General features: G+C 37.1%; 1 protein-coding gene across 1 annotated transcript in view; it reads left to right on the forward strand.

The window, feature by feature from the left end:
• ABCA12 (ATP binding cassette subfamily A member 12) overlaps window positions 1-22,659 on the forward strand; it is a 210,021-nt gene that overhangs the window by 72,206 nt on the left and 115,156 nt on the right. The window contains exons 4-7 of the mRNA XM_064372813.1: window positions 736-827; window positions 2,843-2,940; window positions 5,593-5,778; window positions 16,122-16,300. Of these exons, the coding sequence (XP_064228883.1) occupies window positions 736-827; window positions 2,843-2,940; window positions 5,593-5,778; window positions 16,122-16,300 (555 nt within the window). The remainder of the gene's footprint in view (window positions 1-735; window positions 828-2,842; window positions 2,941-5,592; window positions 5,779-16,121; window positions 16,301-22,659) is intronic.

Below are 22,659 nucleotides of genomic sequence, written 5' to 3' on the forward strand. Positions count from 1 at the left end.
GGGATTACTACTAATTGTGGGAAGGCCCAGCAATGTTTTCTTCCAAAACCTAATGCGATCATGTTGTACAGGGATCCCTGGCACCACAATGTAATTATTACTGCCTTGACACATTCAATGCAATTGAAAATTCATTTTAATGTTATTCCTCTTATACCTGGTTCCATCTGCGATGACATCAATCTTAATTCCTACCACATACTGGCTATTCAATAAATGTTTGGCCTTTTTCTTCTTCCTTGAATCTGTCTTATAAGAGTTCAACTTTGAAAATATTTAAAAGGCCATCTGTAATTTAACATAGAAAACTTATTTTTCTTTTAATGTTGACAAATAGGCAGACCTTTGTTTCAGTCCCCAAAGCAGTCCTGGATTCTCATTTGTTTGGGATCTATCAACTTTTCAAAAGAAAATCATATCATGCAGATTTTAAATATTTATCTCTAATGTCTTTTAAAATGTCCTTTCTACAAGATTAAAGTAAAAATAACTATTTTAAACCTCATCTAGGCCATTTTCTCTGAATAAAAGTATACTTTGTAGAAGACCTTATATATTCATTGGTGTGTGGTTACGTGAATTCTTCCATTAAAATCCTGGAAACTATATTAAATACGTGAAAGTCCTCAGACAGCCCTGGAATCTGCCACATAACACATTGCTGTAACTAACTAAAATTAATGTGGGGGAGAAGTTATAGAGTAAGTTACAGAGTTCTTGCTTTTTCTTCTCTAGTGAGATTCTGAGAAAGTCATCCAACCTGGATAAGGACAGCAATTTATCATTCCAGAGCACCCAAGTTCCAGAAAGAAGGCATGCATCACTAGGTAAGCTATTTTCTTCTGCAGAGTTTAGAACAAGCCTTACGGAACGGTAAAGGTCTAATCTTTGAAAGGTTTATACTTTAAACTTTTCAAACAAAGATGGAATGCTTAGAATATTCCTGAGAGGTCTAAATGTTCCTCATGGTTGCCTGAGTATGGCAGTGCAATTATGCAAAAGTGTCGAGAATAATTAGAAATTAAGTTCTTACTGAAATACTCTATAGGAGCAAAAGCCTACATGTTGAGAATTGCACTGTTTCCCAGAACTAACTCTGGATTCTTTGGTTGTCTGCAGTTAGGTGATGCTGGGATGGTTTAGAAAGCCCATTAATAAAAATTATTGGAAAAAATCTCAGAGGTTTGTCCAGATTTTCCATTTTACAGGTGAGATATATGGGGCTTAACAAAGTTAAGTGCTGTATCTACAGCCATACAGCAGAGCTGGCATTAGAAGGACTTCTAGGCCTGTGCTCTTTCAGACGTACACGTCTTCCTCAGATACTTAAGGCTCAGTATCACAGTCTTCAGTGTGACCGTGGATTTGCTTCACATCTAGGCCAGTAGCTCTCAACTTTTCATGTGCAGAGAATCTTCTTGAGTTGCTCCCACAAAATATGGGTTCCCGAGCCTTAGGCGCAAGTGATTCCATTGCAAGTGGACTTGAGAAACTCTGATTAGAAGCCACATGTTAAAAACAAATGCTTGAAACAGCAGGACTGGTTAACATTCATTTGACAAATACTTATTAGGTCCCTAATACTAGTAGCCACTCTTTTAGGCGCTGGGGATATATTAGCGAATAAAACAAGATTCCTGTATGTTGAAGTATGATTGGCGCTCTGGATAAAAAGGGAGTTTCTTTTAAAAAGCCATGGGGTATTTAAGACTTTATGATATTAAATAGCAGTCCAATACAAGTTGATGGAGCAAGTAAAAAAAGTCTTGTGTTAATGTAATAGAAACATGGTGGTAAATGGTTTTGAGGAGTTAATGTTCTGTTGTGAATGATCTGTGGGTGTTTGGCTGAGTAGGTTAAAGCACCATAGAAATAAGGTCATAATGTTATGGTCCAGTAAGCTTTGCTTTGCTTGGTAGCTATAGATTATGTTTCTCACTCTGGCCAGTTACCTCACATATGTATTGCTGTAGTCTAAAGGAATCAGATGGCAAATTCTTCAGCCCCATGGGCACTAAAATAAAGTCTAGTCCTACTGATGATGAGTCACTGGTACCATTGAAGATTAAGATTCTTTGCTCTGAGGATGACAAAAGACTTCTGTGTTAAATTTATAAAAGTCAACATACTGGCTTAATGAATATCTATGTTATAGATACGAATGTAGTCTTCTAGCTAATGCTCCAAACCCACAAAATTCTGCCACATCATAAATAAATAATACTAGATGAAGACACTTTGGGAATTACTTAGAGTATACTGTAGTCCAGGCTAATTGCTTTATCCCATTTATTTGATCTAAAATATCATTCAGAAACCACTTTGAGGAGAGAATTTATTATTCTAAGCAGATTTCAGTGTCTCAATTGGATAATTCAAAGAAAAGACCATTATCACCAGATGTGCATTGACAGATCCTTTGAACAGATGTTGGATATGATGGATCTATGGAGCTAGTGTGGGCATCTCAAATCCTCCAGGCCTGCACAGAAATGATTCGGTTTATTGGGCAATAATATTGGTGATGAAGTTTAATGTTGCAAACGGGAATGAAAGCAAATGACATCTAAATGATTAGAAAAAATTCAAGAACAGACCAAAGCCATCACAGTTTTATATGAAAAGAAAAACTCATGGAATTTGCCATTTTTCCAGTATAAAACTTGCATGGAAGAGGCATATCTGAGCACAACTTTGATGTAGGGTATATGAGGTCACAAGTGATATTTATGGATTCTCATGTGATCCTGCCCATTTGTGGTGTGTGTGTGTGTGTGTGTGTGCATGTGTGCATGCATGCATGTGTGTGTGTAATGCTAATCTGTTCGTTCTATGATTACAGCCACAGTATTTCCCAGTCCAAGATCTGATTTGGAAAGCCCTGGAACAGATACTTTCAATGGCAGTCAAGTGCTTGCACAAATTCTTGGCTTGGAAAAGGTAACTTGATTCAGTTTTATAATGGATAGAGTGATTTAACATAGGCCTTTTAGGTTAATAGAAGGATCTCTCAAGTAGCAAGATGTTTGGAGTACCTTTCCTATTTAAAGTAATATCTCAGGCAACTTCTTTTCTTAGGAACTCTTCAATAAACAGCTTAATTTTAAGACATTCCAAATTCCTTAACATCTTGAGTATTTATTTACTTCCCTGTTAAGTCCCTTAATTGAACTTAAAGTTTTCATTTAATAAAAAATTAGGGTGGCATTATATGTGATGCTTTAATTTTCTGAAGCAGGAAAGAAAAAAAGACCAAATGAAGCTATAATACTCTTCAAATTTGCTGCCTCATCCATACTAATCAAGTCTTGGAAAAAATTAGAGCTAAGGAAAATATTGCCTCAAAGTAGGAAAATCCTTTTTCTTAGCATCTTTTAGAGAGCTTACCTATGGATTTCTCTGTTTCCTAGAGATCATCCACTTTAAGATTTCCCAGATTGCAAGATAATGACCATAATTTCTATCAGAGGTGTAAACTGGCAGCCTGTGAGCTAAATGTGTGTGTGAGTGTGTGTGTGGAGATTTTAAGAAATTGAATGCGGATGCCTGTAGGCAGAACAGGTGCTCTTTGTAACTACAATCCCCACTTCTCCTTACTGTCTTTCATCTGGCCAGATTCATATATTTAAGTTACTTTGCTGGTCCCATAGGTATTTAAGTCCTGTTTTATGTGCTCATTATCATTTTCAACATTTTTCATTAGAGATACTATTCTCTCTCTCTCCCCGCCACCTCTCTTCTTTCCTTCCCCCCATCACCTTCACACACACACACACACACACACACACACACACACACACACACACAGGCATTTTTAATAATATATCTATGTCTTATATAGTAACCATTTTCTTTTATCTGATCATGAGACATGTCTTTAATGTTTATTAACCATAACCACTGCTACTTAATATGTCTTTGTTAGTTATACTTAAATTAACATTCTGTATAACTGAAGCATCTCAATAAACTGAGTTATATAAGTGAGCCAAAGGCCAGCACAAAAGTGGACTCCAGGAAAAGGCATCACACTCATCAACCCTGCCCATGCTGGCCAAAATAGAGGACTCTTCAATCTGTCCAATCTAGACATTGAAAGTCTAGTTTACATAATTATTGGGGGTTTCTAATTTTTTTTGGTCTAGCATAGAAGTCCCTCAGCATGCCCAGTTAATTCCAGTCTAAAGCCTCCCCCAGACAAGTACAGTGTATAAATTAGAGAATGTTGTTCTATTCCATTCTTATTCTTACATTTTGATTCTTAGAAGCAGACAGTCTCGGATTGGATCAGATAAATTCTTTAATATCTAGAAAAGCAATGCCATTCTCCAAAATGCTACTTTATTGTATTGAAACTCCCAAGTTCTCTTTCTCATATGGAATAGAATTTCAGAATTTTGTGAGGCAGCACAGAGTTATATATCCAGGGGAGATAAGCCAAAAATGAAATTTCTATGTATGGATACATATTTTTAGAGTAGTTGGAGCAGGGAAGGGATGTAAAAATTAGGATGACATATTGATGCCTGTGTCAGCAATCTCTCTGATTCCTCTTTCTTTCTCTTTACTGCTTTCTGCAACACTTGCAAGAATGAGTAGAGAAATCATTTTGGGGTGAGTTTATGTGGAATGTTAGAAAAGAGATATGGATGAATGACTAGAAGGCCCAACACTTTTATAGTACATCCTAGATAAGTGGATTCTGTCTTGTTCCATTACTTTTAGAATTTGAGTCACTAGGAGGTAGCGTGTACATTTTGTAATATACACTTAACAGGAGGATGAAATTGGCTTCACCTCATGGAGTTATAAGAATTAATTATTAAGATGGACCCCTTAAGTCTGACAACTATCATCAGCTCTGTAAATATCTGAACAATTTTATAATGGTAAATATGATCAATATTATAGGAAAAATACTGCTACATTTGTGACTGGCCTGCGTTATGAAATATATAGGGGAATTATGATTCATTCCCTTATGAAAATGATTTCCAATGACTACTTTTAGTAGTTATGCCTACTATTACATGTTTTCATATATATGTTTTCCTTTTTTTTCTATATATAAGACCTAGATAGAAGAATTGCTTTGCAAATAAAGCAATCTATATTTATACTCTTTGTAAATAAACACTGTTCATCCTAAGAATAGGCTTTGAAGCTCCTTCTGTTGGAAGTCTTCCAAAGATCACAGCCAGTTTCTCATGAGTGTCACGAAGAGTTAGGATACCTGAGTTTCTGCTGCTCAATGTCCAGGAAAAGTGAATACGATTTTTATGCATGAAGATTTTTGTAAGAAAAGACTGTGCTTTGAGGTTTTCTGGTCAGAGACAAGAAATGAGTTCAGTCAAACAAATTAAGTAAATCATTTAAATCATAATAATAACAAGCATTTACCACATTCATGCATTCACTCTGTAAGTTCTCATGGGTAAACTCTATGTATTTTACTGCTATTTTAATAGCTGCTATAATGAAGGACCTCAAAATGACTGTTTTGAAGAGAGGTTAGATTCCTTGAAGACTAGAATATTTTAACATTTACATTTATTAACATTCTTATTTTACTCTTCTCACACATGCTTTTAGCTGTTAAAGCAAAATTCAACTTCAGAAGATATACGAAGAGAACTGTGTGATACCTATCCAGGATACGCTGTGGATAATGCCTTCTCTTGGACCTTTCTAGGAAGAAATGTTTTTACCAAATTTTGTCTTTCTAATATGACCCTTTTAGAGTCTTCTCTCCAAGAACTAAACAAACAGTTCTCCCAGGTGAGTGTAAATTTATTAATATAATCAAGATCTCATAAACAATAGAGGGAGATGTTTACTGTTTGCCCTCAAAGGGCAAATCTATAGCCCATGTGGACTGGGAAATGTTGACTGGAATATTTGCTCACCTTAGGCATGTCTTCCCCACATAGACATTTGCACACAAAGTTTAATCTTAAGTATTATTACCTATTTAATGTGAAAGATTGAAATGATTTCAATGCTAAACCAAAAATATTACATTGTGGTTAATGCAGGCATGACTTCATAAATAAAATATGACATCCTCTTCAGTAAATGAAGTTTAATTGTTTTCTCTGAGACCTTTAGGTGAGATTACTCAGACTATGATATAAGTTTAACAAGTAAACTATCACAGTTGTTTAACTATCAGAAACTAGAATAATAGGTAAAATCTTTTTATTTTTCTCACTGAATTCAAGCCTTGTTTGAAAAGCTAATTTTTCTTTATTTGTGAATTTTAAAAAATTTTTAGCTTCTGGGGCACATATTACAGGTTTGTTATGTAAGTAAACTCACGTCACAGTGGTTTGTTGTATAGGTTACTTTGTCACCCAGGTACTAAGCCTAGTACTCAACAACTATTTTTTCTAATCCTCATCCTCCTCTCTTTCTTCACCCTCCAGTAAGTCCCAGTGTCTGTTGTACCCCTCTTTGTGTCCATGTGTTCTCATCATGTAGCTCCCACTTATAAGTGAGAACATATGATATTTCATTTTCTGTTCCTGTGTACCTTGCAAAGGATAATGGCCTCCAGCTCCATCCATGTTTCTACAAAGGACATCATCTTGTTCTGTTTTATGTCTGCATAGCAATCTGTGGTGTATATGTACCACATTTTCTTTATCCAACCTGCCATTGATGGGCATTTAGGTTGATTCCATGTCTGTTTTGTTGTCTGTTTGTTTTTTGAGACAAAGCTTCAGGGTGATTCTATGTCTTTGTTATTTTTTGTGTATGTGTTTTGTTTTGTTGTATTTTTGAGACATGGTTTCACTCTGTTCCCCAGGCTGGAGTGCAGTGATCTCACATCACTGAAACCTCCGCCTCCAGGGTTCAAGTGAGTCTCATGCCTCAGCCTCCTAAGAAGCTGGGCCTACAGGTGCAGGCCACTATGCCCAGCTCATTTTTTTTTTTTTTTCGGTATTAGTAGAGATAGTGTTTCACCATGTTGGCCAGGCTGGTCTTGAACTCCTGACCTCAAGTGATCCACCTGCCTCAGCCTCCCAAAGTGCTGGGATTACAGATGTGAGCCACTGCACCCGGCTGATTTCATGTCTTTGTTATTGTGAATAGTGCTGCAGTGGACATATGTGTGCATATGTCTTTTTTTTTTTAATTTTTTTTTATTGCATTTTAGGTTTTGGGGTACATGTGAAAAACATGCAAAGTTGTTGCATAGGTGCATACGTGGCAGTGTGATTTGCTGCCTTCCTCCCCTTCACCTATATGTGGCATTTCTCCCCATGCTATCTCTCCCCAACTCCACACCCCCCACTGTCCCCCCCACTCCCCCCCAAAAGACCCCAGTGTATAGTGCTCCCCTCCCTGTGTCCATGTGTTCCCATTGTTCAACATCCATCTATGAATGAGAACATGCGGTGTTTGATTTTGTGTTCTTGTGTCAGTTTGCTGAGAATGATGGTTTCCAGGTTCATCCATGTCCCTACAAAGGACGCAAACTCATCATTTTTGATGGCTGCATAATATTCCATGGTGTATATGTGCCACATTTTCCCTGTCCAGTCTATCATCGATGGGCATTTGGGTTGGTTCCAGGTCTTTGCTATTGTAAACTGTGCTGCAATGAACATTCGTGTGCATGTGTCCTTATAGTAGAACGATTTATAATCCTTTGGATATATACCCAGTAATGGGATTGCTGGGTCAAATGGAATTTCTATTTCTAGATCCTTGAGGAATTGCCACACTGTCTTCCACAATGGTTGAACTAATTTACACTCCCACCAACAGTGTAAAAGTGTTCCTATTTCTCCACATCCTCTCCAGCATCTGTTGTCTCCAGATTTTTTAATGATCGCCGTTCTAACTGGCGTGAGATGGTATCTCAATGTAGTTTTGATTTGCATTTCTCTAATGACCAGTGATGATGAGCATTTTTTCATATGCTTGTTGGGCTCATGTATGTCTTCTTTTGTAAAGTATCTGTTCATATCCTTGGCCCACTTTTGAATGGGCTTTTTTCTTGTAAATCTGTTTTAGTTCATTGTAAATTCTGGATATCAGCCCTTTGTCAGATGGGTAGGTTGCAAAAATTTTTTCCCATTTTGTTGGTTGCCGATTCACTTTAATGACTGTTTCTTTTGCCATGCAGAAGCTGTGGAGTTTGATTAGGTCCCATTTGTCTATTTTGGCTTTTGTTGCCAATGCTTTTGGTGTTTTGGCCATGAAGTCCTTGCCTACACCTATGTCCTGAATGGTTTTGCCTAGGTTTCCTTCTAGAGTTTTTATGGTGTTAGGTCTTATGTTTAAGTCTTTAATCCATCTGGAGTTAATTTTAGTGTAAGGTGTCAGGAAGGGGTCCAGTTTCTGCTTTCTGCATATGGCTAGCCAGTTTTCCCAACATCACTTATTGAACAGGGAATCCTTTCCCCATTGATTGTTTTTTTCAGGTTTGTCAAAGATCGGATATGTTGTATTGCCTCCGAGGCCTCTGTTCTGTTCCATTGTTCTATATCTCTGTTTTGGTACCAGTACAATGCTGTTTTGATTACTGTAGCCTTGTAGTATAGTTTGATGTCCGGTAGTGTGATGCCTCCCGCTTTGTTCTTTTTGCTTAGAATTGACTTGGCTATGAGGGCTCTCTTTTGGTTCCATATGAAGTTTAATGTGGTTTTTTCCAGTTCTGTGAAGAAGGTCATTGGTACCTTGATGGGGATAGCATTGAATCTGTAAATTACTTTGGGCGGTATGGCCATTTTCACGATATTGATTCTTCCTAACCATGAACATGGAATGTTCCTCCATCTGTTTGTGTCCTCTCTTAGTTCGTTGAGCAGTGGTTTGTAGTTCTCCTTGAAGAGGTCCTTTACGTTCCTTGTTAGTTGTATTCCTAGGTATTTTATTCTCTTTGTAGCAATTGTGAATGGCAGTTCATTCTTGATTTGGCTCTCTTTAAGTCTGTTATTGGTGTATAGGAATGCTTGTGATTTTTGCACATTGATTTTGTATCCTGAGACTTTGCTGAAGTTGCTTATCAGTTTCAGGAGATTTTGGGCTGAGATGATGGGGTCTTATAGATATACAATCATGTCGTCTGCAAATAGAGACAATTTGACTTCCTCCTTTCCTAATTGAATACCCTTTATTTCTTTTCTTGCCTGATTGCTCTGGCTAGAACTTCCAGTACTATATTGAATAGGAGTGGTGAGAGAGGGCATCCTTGTCTAGTGCCAGATTTCAAAGGGAGTGCTTCCAGTTTTTACACATTCAGTATGATATTGGCTATTGGTTTGTTGTAAATAGCTTTTATTATTTTGAGATATGTTCCGTCGATACCTAGTTTATTGAGGGTTTTTAGTATAAAGGGCTGTTGAATTTTGTCAAAGACCTTCTCTGCATCAATTGAGATAATGATGTGGTTTTTGTCTTTGGTTCTGTTTATGTGGTGAATTATATTTATAGACTTGCGTATGTTGAACCGGCCTTGCATCCCCGGGATGAATCCTACTTGATCATGGTGGATAAGCTTTTTGATGTGCTGTTGCAATCGGCTTGCCAGTATTTTATTGAAAATTTTTGCATCTATGTTCATCATGGATATTGGCCTGTAGTTTTCTTTTCTTGTTGAGTCTCTGCCGGGTTTTGGTATCAGGATGATGTTGGTCTCATAAAATGATTTGGGAAGGGTTCCCTCTTTTTGGATTATTTGGAATAGTTTCAAAAGGAATGGTACCAGTTCCTCTTTGTATGTCTGGTAGAATTCAGCTGTGAACCCATCTGGACCTGGGCTTTTTTTGGGTGGTAGGCTCTTAATTGCTGCCTCGACTTCAGACCTTGTTATTGGTCCATTCAGGGTTTCGACTTCTTCCTGGTTTAGGCTTAGGAGGAGGCAACTGTCCAGGAATTTATCCATTTCTTCCAGGTATTCTAGTTTATGTGCATAGAGTTGTTTGTAATAATCTCTGATGATGGTTTGAATTTCTGTGGCATCTGTGGTGATATCCCCTTTATCATTTTTATTGCATCTATTTGGTTATTCTCTCTTTTCTTTTTTATTAATCTGGCTAGTGGTCTGTCTATTTTGTTGATCTTTTCAAAAAACCAGCTCCTGGATTTATTGATTTTTTGAAGGGTTTTTCGTGTCTCTATCTCCTTCAATTCTGCTCTGATCTTAGTTATTTCTTGTCTTCTGCTAGGTTTTGAGTTTTTTTGATCTTGCTCCTCTAGCTCTTTCAATTTTGTTGATAGGGTGTCAATTTTAGATCTCTCCTTGCTTCTCATGTGGGCACTTACTAGAAACTGCTTTAAATGTGTCTCACAGATTCTGGTATGTGGTGTCTTCGTTCTCGTTTGTTTCGAAGAACATCTTTATTTCTGCCTTCATTTCATTGTTTATCCAGTCAACATCCAAGAGAAAGTTGTTCAGTTTCCATGAAGCTGTGTGGTTCTGGGTTGGTTTCTGAATTCTGAGTTCTAACTTGATTGCACTGCGGTCTGAGAGACTGTTTGTTATGGTTTCCGTTCTTTTGCATTTGCTGAGGAGTGATTTACTTCCAATTATGTGGTCAATTTTAGAGTAGGTGTGATGTGGTGCTGAGAAGAATGTATATTCTGTGGATTTGGGGTGGAGAGTTCTATAAAAGTCTATTAGGTTTGCTTGGTCCAGGTCTGAGTTCAAGTCCTGGATATCCTTGTTAATTTTCTGTCTAGTTGATCTGTCTAATATTGACAATGGTGTGTTGAAGTCTCCCACTATTATTGTGTGGGAGTCTAAGTCTCTTTGTAAGTCATTAAGAACTTGCCTTATGTATCTGGGTGCTCCTGTATTAGGTGCATATATATTTAGGATCATTAGCTCTTCTTGTTGCATTGATCCTTTTACCATTATGTAATGTCCTTCTTTGTCTCTTTTGATCTTTGTTGCTTTAAAGTCTATTTTATCAGAGATGAGAATTGCAACTCCTGCTTTTTTTTGCTCTCCATTTGCTTGGTAAATCTTCCTCCATCCCTTTATTTTGAGCCTTTGTGTATCCTTGCATGTGAGATGGGTTTCCTGGATACAGCACACTGATGGGTTTTGGCTTTTTATCCAATTTGCCAGTCTGTGTCTTTTGACTGGGGCATTTATTCCATTTACGTTTAGGGTTAATATCATTATGTGTGAATTTGATCCTGCCATTTTGATGCTAGCCGGCTGTTTTGCCCATTGGTTGATGCAGATTCTTCATTGTGTTGATGCTCTTTACCATTTGGTGTGTTTTTGGAGTGGCTGGTACTGGTTGTTCTTTTCTATGTGTAGTGCCTCTTTCAGGAGCTCTTGTAAAACAGGTCTGGTGGTGATGAAATCTCTGAGTACTTGCTTATTCAGAAAGGATTTTATTTTTCCTTCACTTATGAAGCTTAGTTTGGCTGGATATGAGATTCTGGGTTGAAAGTTCTTTTCTTTAAGGATGTTGAATATCGGCCCCCACTCTCTTCTGGCCTGTAGGGTTTCTGCTGAGAGATCTGCTGTGAGTCTGATGGGCTTCCATTTGTGGGTAACCCGACCTTTCTCTCTGGCTGCCCTTAGTATTTTCTCCTTCATTTCAACCCTGGTGAATCTGAAGATTATGTGCCTTGGGGTTGCTCTTCTTGAGGAATATCTTTGTGGTGTTCTCTCTATTTCCTGGACTTGAATATTGGCCTGCCTTGCTAGGTTGGGGAAGTTTTCCTGGATAATATCCTGAAGAGTATTTTCCAGCTTGGATTCATTCTCTTCGTCACATTCAGGTACACCTATCAAACGTAGATTAGGTCTTTTCACATAGTCCCATATTTCTTGTTGACTTTGTTCATTCCTTTTTACCCTGTTTTCTCTAATCTTGCCTTCTTGTTTTATTTCATTGAGTTGATCTTCGACCTCTGATATCCTTTCTTCTGCTTGGTCAATTCGGCTGTTGAAACTTGTGCATGCTTCACAAAGTTCTCGTGTTGTGTTTTTTAGCTCCATCAATTCACGTATATTCCTCTCTAAGTTGTCCATTCTCGTTAGCATTTTGTCAAATCTTTTTTCAAGGTTCTTAGTTTCTTTGCATTGGGTTAGAACATGTTCTTTTAGCTCATGGAATTTTCTTATTACCCACTTTCTGAAGGCTGATTCTGTCATTTCATCACACTTATTCTCCTTCCAGTCTTGTTCCCTTCCTGGTGAGAAGTTGTGATCCCTTGTAGGAGGAGAAGTGTTCTGGTTTCGGGTGTTTTCATCCTTTTTGCGCTGGTTTCTTCCCATCTTTGTGGATTTATCCACCTGTTGGCTTTGTAGTTGTTGACTTTCTGATTGGGTCTCTGAGTGGACGTCCTGTTTGTTGTTGATGAAGTTATTTCTGTTTCTTAGTTTTCCTTTTAACTGTCTGGCCTCTCTGCTGTAGGACTGCTGAGGTCCACTCCAGGCCCTGCTTGCCTGGGGATCACTTGCAGCAGCTGCCAAACAGTAAAGGTTGCTACCATTTTGTTCTTCTGCTTTGTCGCAGAAGGATACCTGCCAAATGTCAGTCTGAGCTCTCCTTTATGAGGTGACTCTTTAGATATACTGGGGTCAGGGAGCTGCTTGAGGAAACAGTCTGTCCTTTATATTATATCAGGTGCTGAGCTGTGAGTCCCATTGTTCATTCAGAGCTGCTGGGCCAGTAAATTTAAGTCTGCAGGAGTAGGACTCATAAACCCCCTTTTTTTCCCCAGGTGTTCTGTCCCAGGGAGTTAGGGCTTTATGAGTTTCCGCTGTGCTGCTGCCTTTTTTTTTTTCTTCAGGGCTATCCTGCCCACAAGGAGGCAGCCTAGTCACTCTCAGCCTGCAGAGGCTTTGCTGAGCTGCTGTGGGCTCCGTCCAGCTGCCGTGAGAACTTCCCTGCAATCCTGTTTATATGGGTGTAGTTAGAACTGCCTCAGGAGCGGTCGCCTGCCTCTGTACTGACGGACTCTCTCTATAATGGCGGGTTGCCTCGGCAACTGCAGGCTGCCCCAGGAATGGTGGACTGTCTCTGTAGTGGTAGAGTGCCTCTATAATGGCGGACACCCCTCCCACACAGAGCTGGACCATCCCGGGTTCAGCTGTGCTTGCTGTGAAAGTCTCAACCCAGAGCATTTCCAATTGCTGTTTTTTTTTTGTTTTTGTTTTTGTTTTTGTTTTTGTGGGGGTGGGACCAGCCGGGCCTGATCACCTCGCTCCCTGCCTCAGAGCCTTTTGTTTTTTAGTTGAACCGTTGGCTCTCTCCCAGGTGACCTGATCGCCTGTTGAATAGGTGCCGGGATCTGTATGATTTCCCTTGCAGCGACCCACTGTACCGGCTGAAACCGCGGCTCTGAGATTCATGGCACTTTTTTGCCCAGGAATCTCCTGGCCTGGCTCCCTATTTCAGCTCCCCTTGCTGGCTAAGAGGGGACACAGTCTCGTTTACTCTGCACTGGGAACCGCTGCGCCAGGGCGCGGGCAAAACAGCCGCTCCGGCCAAAACAGCTGCCCTGGTGACCCGTGGGGCTCCTCCGCCTGGGAATCTCCTGGTCTGTGGGCAGTAAAAATCCATCTGGAAATGCGGCGTCCACTCACCCTCTGCACTTTCACTCGGACCTGGAATCCTGAGCTGCTCCTAACCAGCCATCTTGGATCTCTCTCCGCATATGTCTTTATAGTAGAATAATTTATATTCCACTGGGTATATACCCAGTAATGAGATTGCTGGATTGAATGCTAGTTCTGTTTTCAGGTTTTTGAGGAATCACCACACTGTTTTCCACAATGATTAAACTAATTTATATTACCACTAACAGTGGTATTATGAGTATTCCCTTTTCTCTGCAACCTCATCAGCATCTGTTACTTTTTGACTTTTTAATAACAACCATTCTGACTGGTGTAAGATGGTATCTCATTGTGGTTTTGATTTGCATTTCTCTATGATCAGTGATATTGAGTTTCTTTTTCATATGCTTGTTGGCTGTAGGTATGTCTTCTTTTGAAAAGCATCTGTTTGTGTCCTTTGCCCATTTTTTAGTGGTGTTGTTTTTTTCTTGTAAATTTGTTTAAATTCCTTATAGATGCTGGATATTAGATCTTTGTCAGATGCATAGTTTGCAGAAATGTCCTCCCATCTCATAGGTTGTCTGCTTACTGGGTAGTTTCTTTGCTGTGTAGAAACTCTTAAGTTTAATTAAATCCCGTCTGTCAACTTTTGCTTTTGTTTTGATTGCTTTTGGCATCTTTATCATAAAATATTTACCATCTCATGTGTCTAGAATTGTGTTTCCTAGGTTGTCTTCCAGGGTTTATATAATTTGGGGTTTTACATTTAAGTCTTTAATCAAACTTGAGTTGATTTTTGTACATGGTGTAAGCAAGGGGTCCAGTTTCATTCTTCTGCATATGACTAGCCAGTTATCCCAACACCATTTATTGAATAGGGAGTTCTTTCCCCATTGCTTGTTTTTGTCACCTTTGTTGAAGATCAGATGGTTGTAGGTGTGTAGCCTTATTTCTGGGTTTGCTATTCTGTTCCATTCGTCTATGTGTCTGTTTCTGTACCAGTACCTTGCTGTTTTGGTTACTGTAGCCCTGTAGTATAGTTTGAAGTTAGGTAGTGTGTTGCCTCCAGCAAGAAGTTAAACTTTGATAAAACAATATATCCCTCCCACCAAAATATTATACATTAGAAGCAAGAACACTCTACTATGGAGTGTTAGTGACTGCATACATTAGTTTTTTTTTAATTTTAATTTTAAGTTCCAAGATATATATGCAGGACATGCAGGTTTGTTACATAGGTAAACATATGCCATGGTGGTTTGCTGCACCTGTCAACCCATTGCCTAGGTATTAAGCCAAGCATGCATTAGCTATTTATCCTGATGTTCTCCCTCCCCCACCACCCTTCAACAGGCCCCAGTGTGTGTTTCTCCCCTCTGTGTGTCCATGTGTTCTCATTGTTCAGCTCCCACTTACAAGTGAGAACATGAGGTGTTTGGTTTTTTTGTTCCTGTGTTAGTTTGCTGAGGATAATGACTTCCAGCTCCATACATGTCCCTGCAAAGGACATGATCTCATTCTCTTTTTTCTGGCTGCATAGAGTTCCAGGGTGTATAGTACCATATTTTCTTTATCCAGTTTATCATTGATGGCATTTTGGTTGATTTCATGTCTTTGCTATTATGAATATTGCATACACTAGCCTTACACAACAATGGTAAAAATAAGACACCAATAATCTACATTTAATGAAACCCTGTATAAAATGAGAGGTCACAAAAAAAGTTCAAAATTGTCTTAAAATTGTATAGACATCATTAATTAAAATATGTCTAGATCCAGTATTTTCCCTTTGATTTTTTGAATTTTTATTGTAATTTCTTTGAAGTACAGAGTGCTTAAGTAATCCTTTACTAATCTAATTGGGTTTCGAAAGTAGCCCAATTGAAGGTACAGTTATAATAATCCCCAATCCAATGTAAAGCACTTACAATAATTTTTTAACAAAATTGGCAGTCATGTAGAGTAGAATATGTGGTAAAAAAGACATTGTTCAAAATCACATAGCAGTAAATATAATATATAATTATAACAGTAAATATATTTGTAAATATAATTGTAATAGTAAAGACTTTCCTGACTTTTGTATATATGTATACACACACAATTTTTTATACATATATATATATCATATATATATATTAATCTATCAATAGCTCTACTAATCTATATATTGGTTTTAGGAGTACTCCACCCAAACAATATAACACCTAGTAGTAAGTATAGGGAAGATATATCTACAACTCCTAAACCAAGTCCTAAGGGAAAAAAATTACTCAGAGCTAATTTTTATTTTAGGGACTTAATTTTAATTTCCAAATATATAATATGAAATATTTTATACAAATACGGCTTGTTAACCAAACTTTATGCCAATTTCTGGAGCTACAGGGAAAAGATCCAATTATGTTTAAGAACATTAAAAATAGTTGCTGGTTTTCCAAATAAAAGATTGGCTTCAAACTGAATGAAGAGCTAAAAGAATTGCTTATGTAAAAATCTAGAATTTGATTCTTTAAAAACAGTAAACCACGTGATTACAAATGTTAAAGTCTCATTTTACTCTGTGGTTTTATTTTTCAAGCTATCAAGTGACCCCAACAATCAGAAGATAGTGTTTCAGGAAATAGTCAGAGTGTTGTCTTTCTTCTCACAAGTGCAAGAGCAGAAAGCTGTGTGGCAGCTTCTCTCTAGTTTTCCAAATGTGCTTCAGAATGACACATCACTAAGCAATCTATTTGATGTTCTTCGAAAGGCAAACAGGTAAGAAAATGTAAAAATTAAATGTAATATTAGTGTTCACAAAGAAGTCTTTAAAAAAAGTTACCTGTGATAATTATTGTTAGGTGGTTATTTAAACACAGAGAAAATAGTCCTTCAGCCCTTTATTGCAGATTTAGCAACGAAGGTGAGTGTATTAGTTAAGCAAAGAAGAAACACACTGTGGTCATCGAGGTTATGGAAGTGTCCATGAGGAACTGATCCTAACTGGTGTATTGTTACTGGGTATCACAGAGCTTCTAAGAATGAGGTGTATAGCTGAACCAATGGTATATTGCAGCAATGACTCCAGCTTATTCAGGGATAACCTAAGCTCTATGCATCTAAAATTTAAACCATCCAGGAATAAAATATCTCATTGAGTTTTGTTTGGTGCCATCCAATATAAAACAACCTTATTGGTAAGAGTTTTGCTCCAAGCCACCTCAAAGAGGTTGGCCTCCCTCATGTGTAGTCAGCTTGTAAAATGATCTTTCCAAGCCTGCATTATCAGTTAGCTTTTGTATGTACATTACAAAGATTTTAAAACTTTTGTAGCAGAAACCCCTTAAAAGGTTACTTTATTCGTAAAAGAGATGTGGGCATGGCCGGTATTTCAAGTTTAATGAACAGTACTTAGGTTTTGACTGTCCTGTATAGCTAATTTGAAAATGTGCCTTAAAAATTCCAACTACTGCATTAATGATGTTTGATTATTAAGTGCCTATTACATACAAGACATGCTACCAAGATGTTTGTATGCATTATCTCATTGAATCTTACAACAGACATTATTTATTTTGTAAATTAGATAACAGTCACAAAAAATAAGTATTTGCAGATCATGCAGCTAGAAGGGTTTACAACTAGGTTTTCTAACTCCAGAACCCAGGTTGCTTCTCTTATATGTCACTAATAGCATGATGTATTCTATTTTATATGTCTTTTGCATCAGAAGAGATTGTTTTTTACTTTTGGAATGCTTTTAAGAGCTTACATCTGTTCAAAAACCTTGTAATAAGCCCTTGTTTTGATATAGTAATCTCATTTGATTCCCAAAACTGTTTTGAGATGGAGACAACAGATTCCCATTTTATAGAAGGGGAGACAAATCCTTATGGAGTCAAATGACTTCCCCAAGGTTCTATAGCTAGTACATGGCAAAGCCAGGGCCTGAACTCAAAGATTCAAATCCCAGTTCTATACTCTTTCCATGCTAACATACCATAACTGAAATATAGAAGAAACAAGACGTTAGGAAGGTTGATTGTCTATGTTAATCCTCATTTTATCTCTTAGGAAAATGTTCACTCACTCAGAATTCTGACATTTCATCCTTTTCCTCCTATTTGTGTTCTGTCTTAGAAAGCAAATAGGTGAATCTGTAAAAGGAGAAGGGGAATTATTTGAATTGTATGGTGTAGCAGTGAAAAGAGTCAAAATGATATTCAAACCACAAATAAGATATCACTACACACTCAGTAGAATGTGTAAAATGTTAAAAATGGATAATTCCAAGTGTTAGCAAGAACATAGAGTAATTGAAGTGCTCATATATTACAAGTTAGAATGGAAAACAACACAGTCATTTGGAAAACTGTGACAGCTTCTAATGAAATTAAACAGTAGATCCATATAAGACTGCATTCTACTCCTGGGTATTTACCCAAGAAAATGAAAATATATGCCCATATGAAGACTTGTATGCTGATGTTTATTTCTTCATAATAGCTAAAAGTTGATTGGGGTAATTAAATATCTATAAATAAAATGGCAAAACAAATTGTGGTTTATTCATATATTAAAATGCAACACAACAATAAAAATAAACAGATTATAGAGTCACACAAGGTAAATAAGTCTCATTAATATTATGCTGGCAAAAACGTAAAAAAATATGTGCTGTATATGTAGATAGCGTAGCATCCTATTTATAGAAAGTTCTAGAATTGACAAAATTATAGCATTAGAAATCAAATCAGTGGATTCAGGAGCAACTGCATGAGATAAATTTTCTGGGATGATTGAAATGTTTGTATCTTAATTGGCATGGTGGTTACATGTGTGTATATGTGTCAAAACTTACAACTTCACTTTGAACCTCATAAGTTTATACAATTAAAAATTATCGAGAGAGATGGCTGATCACTAGCAGCTCGGGCTCGTAGTTCCCAGTGAAAGCACAGAGAACGAGAGGACACCACACGTTCAGACGAATATTTGTTGCTCACGGACCAGGAGATTCCCAGCGGAGGAGCCCCACGGGTCGCCAGGGCGACTCTTGTGGCCGGTGTGGCGGTTTTGCTGGCGCCTTAGCGCACCAGTTCTTGGTGCAGAGTCCAGAGATTCCCGGGCAGAAAAGCACCATCAATCTTAACACCGCTGTTTTGGCCAGCGCAGTGGATTGCTCAGATTTCGGCACTGGGAATCAACAAGTTGGACATCTGCTCAGAGACCTACTTAGAAAGTCAGTAATTACAAAGATGATAGAGGGATAAATATGTAATGAAGGGAAGAAACCAGCCTAAAAAGGCAGAGAATACTCAAAATCAGAATGCCTCTCCCTCTACAGGGGATTGCAATTCCTCATCAGTAACGGAACAAGGCTTAATAGATTACACGTGTGTTCCAATAACAGAAGCAGGTTTCAAAACGTGGGTGATAAGAAACTTCTGTGAATTAAAAGGACTTGTTCTAACCCAATGCAAAGAAACTAAGAACCTTGAAAAAAGGTTTGACGAAATGTTAATGAGAATGGACAATTTAGAGAAGAATATAAGTGAATTGATGGAGCTGAAAAACACAACACGAGAACTTCATGAAGCATGCACAAGTTTAAACAGTTGAATTGATCAAGTAGAAGAAAGGATATCAGAAGTCGAGAACCAGCTCAGTAAAATGAAACAAGAAGACAAGATTGGAGAAAAAAGGATGAAAAGGAATGAGCAAAGTCTCCAGGAAATATGGGACTATGTGAAAAGACCTAATTTACATTTGATAGGTGTACCTGAATGTGACGAAGAGAAGGAATCCAAGTTGGAAAATATTCTTCAGGATATCATTCAGGAAAACTTTCCCAACCTGGCAAGGCAGGGTAATATTCAACTCCAGGTAATACAGAGAACACCACAAAGATATTCTTCAAGAAGGTCAACCCCAAGGCACATAATTGCCAGATTTATTAGGGTTGAAATGAAGGAGAAAATACTAAGGGCAGCCAGAGAGAAAGGTCAGGTTACCCATAAAGGGAAACCTGTCAGACTTAACAGCAGATCTCTTAGCAGAAACCCTACAAGCCAGAAAAGAGTGGGAACCAATATTTAATATCCTTAAAGAAAAGAACTTTCAACACAGAATTTCCTATCCAGCCAAACTAAGCTTTATAATCGAAGGAAACATTAAATCTTTTGTGAACAAACAAGTACTTAGAGACTTCACCACCACCAGGCCTGCTTTACAAGAGCTTCTGAAAGAAGCACTATACATATAAAGGAACAACCAATATCAGCCTTTCCAAAAATATATCAAAAAGCAAAGAGCATTAACACAATGAAAAATTTACACTAACTAATGGGCAAAAGAGCCAGCTAGCATCAAATGCCAGTATTAAACTAATATATATTCTAATTGGATAAAAAGCCAAAACCCATCAGTATGCTGCATCCAGACCCATCTCACATGTAACGATACACAAAGACTCAAAACAAAGAGAAGGAGGAAGATTTATCAACCAATCAGAGAGTAAAAATAAACAAATAAACAAAAAGCAGGAGATGCAATTCTCGCCTCTGATAAAGTAGACTTTAAAGCAACAAAGAGCAAAAGAGGCAAAAAAGGACATTATATAATGGCAAAAGGATCAATGTAACAAGAAGAGCTAACGATTTTATAGATCAACGAGACAGAAAATTAACAAGGACATTCAGGACTTGAACTCAGACCCGGAACAAGTAAACTTAATAAACATTTATAGAACTCTCCACTTCAAATACACAAAACATACATTACCACCTCACACCTATTCCATAAGTGACTACATAATTGGAAGTAAATCACTCCTCAGTAATCGCATAACATTTCATAGGTTTAAATGAAATATTGGTTGGCTGCTTGTTTGTTATCTTCTTCCCTTATTCCTTCCTGTCTACATCAAGTATAATTATTGGTATAAAAGAGGTTTTCAATATCCATTACTAAACTGCATTCTAGCCTGGGCAAGAAAGCAATACTCCCATTCTCTCTCTCTCTTTCTCTTTCATTTTCTTCCTCTTCTTCATTTTTTTTCTTTCTTTCTTTCTTTCAAAAATAAAAAATAAAATAAAAATTATCACTTTACAGCTTTAGAAAAACTCAATGAATTATACACCTAATATAAGTGCATCTTATTGTATTTAAATTATGCCTCAATGAAATTTGATTAAAAAATCAACAACAGCAACAACAAAAATTCCACAAAATAATATTTAGTAAAAGAAGATCTAAAAATATTCTAGGCATTATTTTGGTGGAGCAAATAACACTGGGAAAAACACTGTGCTGTGGCTATTTTATTTTAACCACAACCTCTAATCCAAGTGTTGCAGCTATTTTAATTCCCTTTAAATTTTAAAATAAAATTACTGCATATTTTGGCACTATACAATGGAGTATGCTGTCAAGTAATGATTATAAATGTAAAAGATTCTACATAATAATGAAAACAGCTTATTAATAAATAGCTTCAACTTAAGCACCTTAGTAGCAAAAAAAAATCATCAAATTAAAAATGAACAAAAGATCTGAATAGATATTTCTCAAAAGAACACATGTAAATAGCCAACAGGTGTATTTTAAAAATGCTCAGCATCACTCATCATTAGGGCTATGAAAATCAAAACTACAATGAGATATCATCTAACTGCAGTTAGAATGGCTATGATCAAAAAGGCAAAAAAATAATAATAATAACAGATGGGGAAATTCTTGCACACTCTTGATGGGAATGTAAAGTACAATAGCCATTGTGGAAAACAATATGGAGGTGCCTCAACAAATTAAAATAGCCACGCACAGAAAGACAAATACTGCATGATCTCATTTTTGTGAGGAATCTAAAAAAGTTGATCTCATTGACATACAATGTAGAATAGTGGTTACCAGAGGCTGAGTGAAAGGGGAGGATGAGGGAAGGTTGATCAAGGGGTAGAAAGTTACAATTAGATAGAAGGAATAAATTTTAGTGTTCTACTGCACAGTAGGGTGATTGCAGTTAATACTAAGACATTGTATATTTCAAAATAGTGGGAAGAGAGGATTTCAGATGTCCTCATCACAAAGAAATAATAAATGTTTGAGGCAATCTGATACATTAATTATACTAATTTGATAATTACACATTGTATACATGTACCAAAATATCACACTGTACTCTCTGTATATGAACAATTATGTTCATATATTAAAAATCAGTTAAATATAAAAAAAGAGACTGAGTGCAGTGGCCGATACCTGTAATCCGAACACTTTGGGAGGTGGAGATGAGAAAACTGCTTGAGCCCAGGAATTCAAGACTAGTCTGGGTAATGTAGTGGGATACTATCTGTACTATATATATATATATAATATAGTGGGATACTATCTATATATATATAATATAGATAGTATCCCACTATATTACCCATATATATATAATGTATTATATATTATATTACCCATATATTACATATATATGGGTAATGTAGTGGGATATTATATATATAGATAGTATCCCACTATATTATATATAGATAGATATATGTGTGTGTGTGTGTGTGTGTGTGTATATATATATATATATAACAGATAGTATCCCACTACATTACCCAGGCTATGTGTGTGTGTGTGTGTGTGTGTATATATATATATGTGTAATGTAGTGGGATACTATATAGGACAGATAGTACCCCACTACATTACCCATATATATAAAAATTAGCTGAGTATGGTGGTACATAGTAGTCCAAGCTACTTGGGAGGCTGAGGTAGGAGGATCACTTGAGCTTGGGAGTTTGAGGTTGCAGTGAGAATGTCACTGCACTCTGGTCTGGATGACAGAGTGAGACTGTTTCAAACAAATAAACAAAAACCTAAAGAGAAACAGCTTCAAATTATTATGAAGTAAATGGCATTTGACTTAAAAAATTATTTTATATTCATAAGAACATTTAATATGAGATCTGGCCTTTTAACAAATTTTTAAATTGTGAATATAGGTACAATGCTGTGCAGCAGATCTTTAGAGCTAATTCATCTTGCTTAACTGAAACTCCATGCCTGGTCATTATCAACTCCCATTTCCCTTTCTAATCACACCCTAGAAAGCATCATTTGACTCACTGATTCTA

Source organism: Aotus nancymaae, unplaced genomic scaffold (genome assembly GCF_030222135.1).
Source record: "Aotus nancymaae isolate 86718 unplaced genomic scaffold, 86718_ANA_hifiasm-v0.15.2.pri h1tg000008l, whole genome shotgun sequence".
Classification (NCBI taxonomy): domain Eukaryota; kingdom Metazoa; phylum Chordata; class Mammalia; order Primates; family Aotidae; genus Aotus; species Aotus nancymaae.